At 39.2% G+C, this 11,815-nt stretch overlaps 1 protein-coding gene across 5 annotated transcripts in view; it reads left to right on the top strand.

The window, feature by feature from the left end:
- The first annotated feature begins 705 nt into the window (after nt 1–705).
- shroom2a (shroom family member 2a) overlaps nt 706–11,815 on the top strand; it is a 48,589-nt gene continuing 37,479 nt past the window's right edge. For 2 of the 5 annotated variants that reach the window (XM_003439795.5, XM_025903314.1), the window contains exons 1-2: nt 707–1,038; nt 3,229–3,442. In XM_003439795.5, the coding sequence (XP_003439843.1) occupies nt 3,236–3,442 (207 nt within the window). In that variant the 5' untranslated portion in view covers nt 707–1,038; nt 3,229–3,235. Of the gene's footprint in view, nt 1,039–2,670; nt 2,799–3,228; nt 3,443–11,815 lie in introns of all 5 variants that reach the window. The other 3 variants (XM_025903315.1, XM_025903317.1, XM_005478813.4) reach the window with 3 other exon arrangements.

Here is an 11,815-nt window from a genome sequence, read left to right as displayed (position 1 = left end):
GTGTTGCTGGATGATGTTCACATATGGAGCTTTCACCTGTGGTTTTGGATGGTACAGTGAACTCTGTTATAATACAGTTATTTCTGGAAGTGGTCTTTAGCCTTGTCGCTTGCACACAGAGATTTCTCCAGATTCTCTGAATCTTTTCATCATATTATGTACTGTAGATCATGAGATCTACAGTACAAAGTCTTCACAGTTTATACTGAGGTACAGTATTTTGAAATTAATCTGTAATTTGTAGATGCAATTTTTTGCAGACTGGTGAAACTCTGCCCATCTTTACTTCTGAGAACCTGTGCCTGCTGTTTTTATATGCAATCATGGTACTGACCTGCTGACAGTCTGATTGGTTATGAAATGTTACTCCAGTTGTTTTATTTTAGTACTTCTTACCTTTCCAGAGTTGTTTTGCACCTGTCCCAACTTCTTTGAGATGTGTTGCTGCATTCAAATTCCACATTAGCTAATAAAAGAATTCTCCTACAGATTTTAATTCTGTCTCTGTCCATGATTAAAACCCAAATAAGAGTTTATTTATTTGGCTAAATAAAGTGGGAAAGTAGAAATATAGGTATAGTTACTACGTAACGTGTTTATCAGTTTTTATTTAATATTATCACTAAAATTAGCCCTTTTAGATTGCACGTGCTTGTTCTTCCCGCCTTTCCTTTTGGCTAACGGTAGGTGTCGCACTTGCGCTGCAGCTTTGTTCTGCCACACTTGTTATCCCTGCTGTCCATGGATGGAGCTAGTTTAGCTTAGCTGATTTAACCTCTCCCGAGTGTGTCAGTGTGTCGTTCTCGGTTTGTAACATGAAGTAGGAGGATACGGCTGGAGCTGCTGCGTTTGAAACAGCGTAAGGTCGCCACTTCGTTTAAGAGTTAGCGTACGATTTATTTTTAAAAAAGTTGTTCCTTTTAAAATAAAACCAGTTAAAAAAGATGAAGTATGTGTAACGTAAACCTGGGATATTACTCCGTGCCAACCCGACGAAGCTTTCCTGTTCACCGGTTCATCCAAAACTTGGATTCTCAGGTAAGGTCCGCCGTTTCAGAGCGACTTTGTAATATTTTCTTCCCAAAATAGCTGCGCACCTATGGAGTAGGTGAGTTTGTTTGATTTTGCTGGTGTGGGACGAAGTTTGTGTTACCTATGTGAGCGAGCAGGTCGGTGTTACTCGGCTTATTTGGTGGTTGAGCCGAGGATGGTTTCCATTGTGCTGCTGGTGTATTAATTCTCTCGCATGTAAGAGCATTAAGTTTAAATCACCCTGTCTGCAGTTTGACAACAACAGGTGTTACAGGTTTCCTGCTTTAGTCTCCCAGAGCTCCGTACAGATGGACGTAGAAGATATTTTATGACTTAAAGAAGTTAATAAATGAACGTCTGCATGTTCGTGGTAGGGCAGGTTCCTTTCAAAATAAGAGCCCTAAATCCAATGTTCTGTCCGTGTTATTTTTCAGGCGTTTTTATTTAGTTTTAAATGTGTCTTATTTCTTATAGTTCCGCTCAGTTCAGCTTCCAGAGTGTTTTTACTTTCCCAGTTTACCTTTTATTTCTTAATTTGTTTACTGTCTCATCACTTTTTATATATAATCTAATGTGCACTGTGGCTCATTCCATATAAAATCAACTTATGTTATTTTGTTCAGTAATTTCAGTATATTAAATAAAGTTTTGTCTTCATTTCCTGAATTTTTTTCAGAATTGGAGTGCCTCGAAGTACATACGGGCGGGTTGAAATGTAGTTTTCTCAAGCATTTTTAAACCCTCATAAGTTCATATCAACGGGAGATATCTACATAAATTTTTCATGGCTGAAAAACACTTTTATGCTTTGTCACAAAGTACTGCGAAGTGAATCAAAAGCTAAAATCTTTGTTTGAGGCATTTTTTTTTCTATAATCAGCTCTGAGCATCATTATCATGGGATATAACAGAGTTTCGATAGCAGCTGTATCAATTTAATGTCTGTGAAACAGAGTAACAGAAACAGTCACTGGCACTCTGGAACTTTTGCCTGTTTCCTGATGATTCACTGGAGACTTTTATATGACATATCTGCATATGGGATAGGTGGCTGGTGAAAACATGTTACATTATTTCAAAGGTTCCCTTTTTTACCTACATTTTGATACCAGGCCCATCTTTTAGTCAGGATGTGTTCTGTGCTAAAAGACTTTTTTTAATATGGTCAACACTCAGGAATTTGGTGGACAGAAGGAATCCTGGTTAGAAGTTGAGCCGGTGTTGCAGCAGCCAAAACATTAAATATAACTTGCCGCCAAATAGTTTAAAGAAAGTACAAAACTTGACAAGACAAGGTAGCTCAGTAAGGTAAAAATAAACAAAATAAACGAGTTTTATAACATTTTTAAAAAGTAAAACAAAAAAAGGAGCGCTGTAAATAAATTTTAACAAGTAACTGCCAAGTAAAAAGCTCAATAGAGGGACTTCAGTTAGTAAAAAATATAAACAAAATACAATACAGGTGTTGTGGTATATGCCAGGAACGATTTTTACTGATGTATCAATAGCCATAGCATCATGTATGTTGTCTCATATGAAAACTGGAGATGAACTCGTGTTTATGAAGTGCTTTTCTAGTCCTATGGATCTTCAAAATGCCTCAGACTAAAAGACAGCATTTTATTCTATGCCCTTTAGGCCCTTTATTCACCTCAAGAACTTATGTCTTTTGAAGGAAGATATGAATCCTATGAGGCGTATAGTGCTAAACACCGCACCACATGATATTTGGTCTCTAAAAATACTTCTGGACCTCAAAAATGACAGTAAGTGTCTGTATGGCTGTGGTAGTTTTTGTGTGATCTTGGTGACAAACTGCAGTGGTTACATAGCTCTTAATTTACAGTGAAACATCTTATCAACCAGTCTAATTCAGAGTCTTTAAGTTTTTCCAGCCACTGGTATGTGACACATTATTAATAAAAAGTCAGTAGTTTATTTTTTAGCCAGTGGAAGAGATGCAGAAAGTGATGAGTTCATTGAATTGATTTCAATGGGAGTTACATCTTTGTGTCATCAGCATATCACTGGGACAAACTGTGCTAAAATGGTATGCGTTGGAAAGTATGCAGAAATAGACTGGACCAAACAATAAGCCTTATGGAAACGGTCCGCTGTGGTAAACTATTATTTTAGAACGGTACCCATTATGATGTATTGACTGGATATCTATCTCTCCTTTTTTTACTTTTATAGCAGTACAATGGATGCTGAAGGATATAAAAATGATCTGCGCTGTACAGAAGCGGAGAGCTTTTGGCATGTGGTGCAGAAATCAGGAGATCTGGAACAGAGGAGCAGAGACTGTGAGAGCTTCAAGCTGGTGGAAGTATTTCTGTCAGGAGGTGCCCCGTGGGGGTTCACGCTCAGAGGGGGACTTGAACACCGGGAGCCACTGCTCATAACCAAGGTAAATATTTTCATGTAGTCTTTTTATAGTAACCACAGGTGAGAGCTAAGGTGCTGAGTTTGTGAGTCAGAGAGCAGGATCTAATGCTTTTTAAAAAAAAAAAAAAAAAAAAATCTAATCAAGCTTTTGAATTTCATCTTTTTAAATGTTTTTTTTATTCAGACAGTGGTGCCATGCTCTGATTTTTCATAGGGATGTAGAGGTCAAAGTTTTTGTCTGATGTACTGCTCAGTTTTCATTTTGATTTAAGGACTTTAAAGAAATGTTATAAATGATTATACTTAGTGGTTTGGTAAATTTTCAATAGCTGTCATAGATCACCTATGGACAAAATACAACAAATTGATGATCTCAATTGTGCTGCTGATGTCCTCAAACAAAACAACCTCCCCGCTTCAAAAAAACAAAAAAAAATGTACCTTGACAGTGTGCACCTACATTAAAAAACAGAGCAAATATCAGCTGATTCTTCACTGAGCCTCTCATCCCTCGGATGGACTCAAGCTCCATTATCTTGGGCTATGGTTTGCCTCAGAGAGCTCTGGGCAGCAGCTCACAGCAGAATAAGGTTGACCGTCACCAGCTGCAGTTCAAGACGGTGGAGTTAGTTCGTCCAATCGCAGGATGAGTGTAACAGCGACCAGCCTGCTGAAACAGGAAAATGAGACGGGAAGGGTAGGTGCGCACTGTGTGGTGTTGACTGAACTTTAAGACTAAGGGAATGTGGATTGTCCTTTTAATACGAAGGAAAAACCACCAACAATGTGTATTATGTCAGAGGTTCCCAAAGTGTGGGGCCCGCCCCCTTGGGGGGGCGCAGAACCATTGCAGGGGGGGCGCGGTATGAAAAGAAAAAAAGAAGAGAAAAAAGAACGCTTGGACACTGTGGACAGGTTTTTGACGGGGCTCCCACATAAATGCAAAGCAGGAGATGAAGCATCGCCAAATATGTTTCCAAACCAACTTCCTTCTAAGCCAAAGACTAGAAAATATGGTGAAGCATATCTTCCCTTTGGCTTCACCTGCACAAGTGCCGAGGTAGGTCTCCCCTGCAAAATTAGTTTCCCTGCGTCGGGAGCAGCGCTGGGCTCTCCAAATCACGGACAAACAGGATCCCACATTCTTGATTTTTAGTTCACAAACACTTTTGTAATAACTAACTACTCCTGACATTTTGGACATGTTAGCTCTTTATGCAGTAAAGTTACAGTGGGATACAAATAATATCAGGCTGATCCTGCCGTAATTTGTTCCCCCGGTTCAAATCACGGACAAACAGTATCACACAGCTGTTTATGTGTTTAAACCCATTTTGCACAGAGAGACATTTTTTGACAAATGTATTGACAGCAATGTTGAATATTATTACACAGGAAAAAGAACAACTGCACGTAAAATAATCACACCGTGATGCCTCTGCCTTTTTAAATGGAGGGACAGTAACTGCGTGTGTATATGTAAGCGTGTAAAACCTGAAGATAGTCAGATTAACAGTAACAGTATTTTGTCTCTATCTGCCATTCTGCAATTCATCTCATGTAAACAATAACGTGGCGCACAGCGTGACATGAAAAGAGGCACATCCCTTTGACATTGCATGACGAACTCTGTATTCCTCGTCCACACATAAACGCAAAAAAGGAGTTTTAAATAATCTCCGTTTTCGGTGAATCGCAACGCCGTTTATGTGTTGACGAAAAGCCCAAACGCATAGAAACAGCTGCGTTTTCAAAAATACCCGTGTAGGTGTGGACGCAGCGTAAAAGAGTTAGTAGTATATTTTATTACTACCTGTAATTTATTGCCGTTTACTTGTATTTGCTTAATTGTTTACTAAATGTTTGAGGTGTGAAATAAACCGCAATGGAGTTTGTAAACAAAATATGGGTGTGTTTGGAGGATGTGTTTGTGCGGATGGGGGGGGGGCGCGAACATTTTTCTTGTAAAAAAGGGGGGCCTGGCAAAAAAAGTTTGGGAACCACTGTATTATGTAATTCAGTGTTGTGCTCTCTGATTACTAAATCAAAATCAGTCTGCCCCTCTAAAGAAGGAAGGATGTTGCCCATCCCTGGTACAGACTTCATTCATACATGTGTTTTCATAATTTATTTTTTTTTTCAGTTTCTTGTGTAATATTTCAGTGTAAGCTGCTGTTATTTGGCTAAAGTCAGCATTTTAAATCCCCGAAACCTAAACATTAAACAGGTCAAGCACCATATCTCATTTGCTGTGTGGGTGTTTACATGAGCTGCAGTTTGCGTACAGCACCCAGGAGGAGGAGAGTGTGTAACCACAGAGCCTGCCAGTCAGCTCTCAGACCTCAATGAACCCTCACTGTAAGCTCATTTCTCTGTTGACTGTGTAATGATTGACAACAAAAGACCTTGCTAGTTATTTGACTCGGTAAAATACCAGCAGCTGTTTGTTGGGAGCTGTGGCACTGCTTGGTCTTAGTTTGTCATTCCTGTGTTGACGTTCCAAAGTCCATCCCAGATGGGTGAAACTCCACCACAGGACACTTAGGACCACTGCCACCCCGCAGACGTGCAAACGTGATTGAAATGACTCGCATTCTGACTGTTTATGAGTTTTTTTGGTTTGTTGGTGTCAGTATTTATTACTAATGTTTTGGCCCTGAACATCATAATAAGGACCAACAGAAGCGGACCTGTTTGGATCAGATGGTGAGATGTTAACTCTTTACTTGCAGCTTTTTATCTGTAAAATATTTAATTCATTTTTTTTTCAGACTCTTTCCTAGTTGGTGGAATTTTTCTTAGTAATCTCATAAGTGAATTAGTCATGGCTAGGATTTAACAGAGTTTAGTTAGCTGTCACTTAGCCTCTGGTCAGTGTTATTATATCTCACCTAGATATTTGCTTTCTCATACTTCTGTGCTGGGTTAGATTTCATTTGGAGGAAAGCTCGTGGTGCCAGGATCTGGGGAGGAATGCTGCTTTGTTTGATTTTCTAAATGTAGTGAATTATCCATGACAGTTTGAAGCCCACTGGAATGGCATGATGGGATGAATTAAATCGGGGTTAGTGATTTGTGCTCTTTTGGAGTGGCTCTCAGATTATAAGCAGTGATTTATGAAGGTCGGTTGGTGAATTATTTGGATTAACTAGATGAAGATGCAACCAAACCTCCTGTTCTTTCTGGTTGATAGGAGGAAAAAAATTAAGAGCATTTCTCTCTTTTGCCCAAACAATGACACACGTAGGTGAAAGTGCAGATTAGTTGGAGGGTAAGCCTTGGAACATGGTGAACAAAAACTAATAAAACAAGTCATGTAAAAATGCTTTAGTTGGTAAAGAAACACAATCTAACTTAACTTAAACAATAATATGTACTTAAAAATGTATTAAAATGGTAAGAGAGGAATTCTCTTTAGTTTTAGTCTTTTTGGACATGTGTCAACACAACCATCACAATCCTTTGTTGGCTGTTTTTGTGCCTTCATGTGCAAGAGTGGCACATGTGAGCTAGAATGAACTCTTAATAGTTGTTCAATTTGCAGTTTAACAGTAAAGCTCTGAGGGGGGAAAAAAATTTAAGAAAAGTTAGACTAGTGGTGTGCTGCTGGGCCATGTACAACTACATTTGTAGTACACTAAGCTGAATCCCTGCCATCGTGATGTTGTTTGCACTTATATTCAAGGCTGGTGTGTTTGCATTGCTCTGCTATCACGAGTGAAACTGATCATGTTTAACTTGAAGCTGCTAAATGTTGAACAAGAGTTATATTTACTGACACAGTGGAAAAGAGGTCACTTTAAAACCAGCCAAGTCCATACGCGGATTGTTAGAGTTATGAAACTTCATATTATCCCATTATTTTCTTTGTGCTCATCAAAATGCTGTGTTTGTACTGCATAGTGTTACCACACACACCTATCATGGTGGTTAGGGTCTGTGTCATTGTTACATCTCTTCATGTTTCTGGGAAAGTACCAGTCAGGCTGTGCCATAGATACAGTATCGCTGTATTAGAACTCAAGCATGACATTGCAGGAACTTCACACCTTCGGTAGTTTCCTGTACTTCACCAATAGTTCAACTTACTTTTCAGTATCCAATTTAACATTTGGCCCCAGTCAACTCTGTGAGGTGTAAAACTTCATCAGTGATGACACAAACCCTCACCTTGTGTTTTTTTTAGCAATGAGCAAGAAAGACTTTCAGGGGGAAAAAATGCAAAACAGTTTTTGATGTGTTCCAGTTAGAATGATAATTTTGTTTTGTTTCCCGAGTCTTCTGAGAACAGTTTTTTAAAAACAAAAAGTACATGTTTCGATAACAGAGACTTAAGCTTGGGGTTATCAGTGATGATGGCCTGGACCTTATCATGTTAAAGGGTTAAATCAGTAGTTCGAACACTGTGTAAAACAAATCAGCAGTAGATTTTAATAGTTAAAAAAAAAAGACTTTTCTTCATATTTTATGTGTCCAAAATGGCAGTTTAATTAATTTCCTGAAATACACAGAATTATTGTTTATTTTCTTTCTCCTCCTCATCACTCTGGACTGCACCATTGAAGTAGAAGTAACCTACAGCCATCTCAGTCTTATAGTGTTTGCTTGTAGCTCATATTTTTGAGTGGAAATTAATTTGATTAGAGATTTCCCCAATAACGTGATGCCAAATAAGGGCCCCGATGGCAGCACATCGGAAAGAGAGCGAGGCTGTATTCCAAGCTGAAGGCTACACCTTACAAATTACCACATCCAACCATATTTCTTGCCATCCAACCATATTTGCTCCATTGTTAAAAGGTTGGATGAAGTACAACTTAGAATAACATTGCAGCCAGTACCAGCAAGGATGGACCAGCAAAACGGGATGTGGATTGTGTTTATGTAAACAATCCCTGGTGTAAGAACGTGGTGTATTCCAGACCTAGAATACATCATGGTTAGGTCCTGGCCGTTCTATCATCTCAAGGGATAATTGCAGTCTAAATAACTGCAAACTAATGCTACGTTAGTACATGAACACATGTACACTTTGCCATTAGCAAATATCAGAACTCGCATCCAGAAGAAGTCTTCACTCTCACTATGGACTAACCAGGCTAACACCTTTTCGTTAATTTCACCGGAGTGTCAAGTGTCATACAAGGCACAAGAATGTACTGGATTGTGTTTACACAAATCTAAACAATGCATTCAGGGCTTTACCCTGTTCCAACTTAACACACTGGAGATATTTCTTTGCTAATGCTACCTGAAAATAAACCAGTAATCACCGCAATAGCTCCATACTTCCAAATCATTAGCAAACCTCCACTCTGCTCAGCTGTTTTGTCCTATAAGAGGCAGAAAATAGATGGGTAGATGCCTTTTATCAGTACACGGAGACTGTCACAGCAGTCAAGGCAATTTCTAACTAGAAACGTTGGCTTATCTTTGTCTGGTGACGCGTGAGTTATTCTCTAGTGAGTGTTGACTTAAAGCATGGCATTAAACAGAAAAATGTAACCGTACATCCAGGAACCCTCTACAGAATTTCAGGTTACTCAAACACATCTCCCACTATCACCATCAGCACAGGCCTTCCCCACGAGGTCTAGGTTGAGCCTTCTTCTGTATTCACTCTATCCATAATCTTTACTGTCAAACAAGATGACAGAACAGATGACCCAACAGACATTGGTTTAATCTCCAACAGCGAGAATACATACAGGCGAGAGGTAATGAACATGGCAGCTCCAGTAGCAGTCTTATGCTCAACACCAAGACCGAGGAGATCATGGCAGATTTCAGAAAGAAAAGAAATGCCCTGAGTCCAGTGACCATAAACGATTGTGGAGAGAATCCACTTTTTACGAAGGGTAACCAAGGATTGCCTACCCAGATTCATTGTTTCTGCACTGCAGTGCATTGACAATAAAGGTTATCCTTGAATCTTGAGTTTTATTGCTACATTAATGTGAAAACATTGACTATAAAAACTGTTAGTGAGAGTCAGTTTCAGCCAGTTCACAGGAAAGTTGATTGATGTAAATGGCATCACTGACCTAACCCAACATGAAAAAACTAAGAAAAATACTGACTCTGGGCCATCAAGGCCTCGGTCTTAATAAACTGCACCCATAAGACTTAATAAACTACACCTCTCTTTACAGTTCATAGTTTTTCCTCTTAGTTTTGGTTTCTGTCCATGATGATTTTTTTGTGAAATCCAGTTTCAGTGTGAGTAATGAGCATTAAGCACCTAATTTGGTTTTGGCAAGGATGTCTTTCATGTATCAAACAAAAGGGCATAGTCTCCCTATTTGTCTGCTTAAATCAGAACTTTTGTTGGCTCTTTTTCTCTTAGGTCCCTTCAATTAAATATTTTATTTTAAATGGGCCCAGAGTTTGATGACAGGTTCAGGCTACTGGTTAAAAATATCCTGGATCTAATTAAAATTCTGAACATTCTTCTCATAGCTCAGTTATGCTCAAGGTCTTCGTGGACTTAAAGCCCTTAGCCCCAGTAAACTTAAATAATCCTGTTTTACACGAGACAGCTGGGTATGCAGCCCTCATATGTTTCCTCCACTGAGGGCTACATTTTATATGTAACATATAGTTTGCTCTTAAAGACATCCTTCAATGTCTCTGTGCTTACATGCTGTGATAAATCACGTGCAGGTGAACAGGTTTTACCAATTAATGAATCCTCTTTGTGACCGCGTAGAGGGTTCGTTTTGAGTGCTTTAGAATTGCTCAACCTCTTAAGAAACGATGATTCATAGAGCAGGATTATGGCTCATGTGGGGCAAAAGACTTCAGAACAGAGAGATGTCTGTCAGGAACCTCAGTATCTTGCATGCTTTAGCAAGGAGGCTAGAGCAGCTAGGGATTGGATCACCAACCTTCTTATTCACTAATGATCTGCTGTACATCCTGAGCCTAAGCCACCCCAAAAAGAAACTTTGAGGAATTCATATCTTGGGTATGTTGAACTTGGTTCATAGTACAGAGCACAGGTCACTGTTGTGTTGTCAGGCTGCAATACTGACCCTTTTTCTGTTCCGAAGAGCCACTTTAACCAAAATCTACATCAGGTGGACAGTTGGTTTTAGTGCTGCTACACCAAGCTAACCAACAGAACAATGGTGACCAGCTCTAGTCTGAGTTGGAGTACAACAACAGGTGAAGAAGCAGCTGATTGCTCTGGTATTTTTTTGGAGAGTGTTCCATATTCATTTTTTGTTTTTGTTTTTTTGTTTTTTAGTATGCCATATGGATTTAGAGCATATATACTAAAAATAGCTGGCACAGATTGTTCAAAAGAAGTATGAATACTCTTCTATCACTTGTACTTCTGAAAGTGTCATGACAGAAATGGTGTCCAGCAATTTATTCCTGCCTGCTTGGAAGTGAGGTGTTTTTTTTTTTTTGTTTTTTTGTTGTTTTTTTTTCCCCCTCCCTTGCTCGAGCTTTGTCAAAGTACAATGACTATTCGTAGTGATGTGTGCAAACACGATACATAAGCTGTGCGTTCAGCACGCTGCGCAGGACATCTGTCAGCAGAAAAGACTCGTCCCTTACCCTCATCGCCACCACATCCTTCCCTTCATGACCCACATGGGGACAGAGGGCTATTTTTGAGGAGTGCAGGATGGCTGCAGTCAGACTGATTGCAGCCTGAAAGGAGATGGTAAACAAAGGGCATGGTATGGTTCATGCTGATTGAGCTTTAATGGTGAAACATGTTGGGAGAAGCAGTGTGAATCCCCTGCCTTCATGTCATATGAACAAAAGCCTTGATATTTTGTGTGGTTTTTAAGCTGTTTTCTGGAACCGTTAGATTTACATTATTCAAATATTCTTTTCCTTTCATGTTCCGTGTTAATTTGTATGAAATGAGGAGACTTGCATGTAGCCCGAGGCAAGTTGCTGATCTTGAAAACAGCTTTTCTTGTATGTGCACTGCCTAAACAGCAGTTTGAAGAAAACAGTTTTTACCTCAATTTTTATACTGAAAGGTTTTTTTTTTAAGTATTTTTTAAACTTGTTTCTGTCCTTCTTTGATGTAAACGTTAGTATTCCTGCGCATATAGGAACACAAGTCAAACATTAAATGGTCTTTCACCTGCCAGCTCCCGAGTATGCCACTGTATCAATTGTGATTGGGCATTTAAATTGGCATTATGCCCCACTTCTCTCTTACCACCTGCCAAGTATGAGGTTGTATATGCATTTTTTTCATGTGCAAGCTCCAGCTATTAGCTGTTACTTTTACATATAAAAATACCCTGAAAGCATTAGCAAGACTAAAGAAATTCAAGTATTTGATTATGTAAACAAATTCAGACTATTCGTTGACAGCACCTCATATCTTTTTAGCTGAAGGTTGGCCTCTAGTGGATTCTTCTGG

This window comes from Oreochromis niloticus, linkage group LG23 (genome assembly GCF_001858045.2).
Source record: "Oreochromis niloticus isolate F11D_XX linkage group LG23, O_niloticus_UMD_NMBU, whole genome shotgun sequence".
NCBI lineage: Eukaryota > Metazoa > Chordata > Actinopteri > Cichliformes > Cichlidae > Oreochromis > Oreochromis niloticus.
The sequence above is the reverse complement of the archived record's forward strand: the minus strand, read 5'-3'. Positions and strand labels throughout refer to the sequence as shown.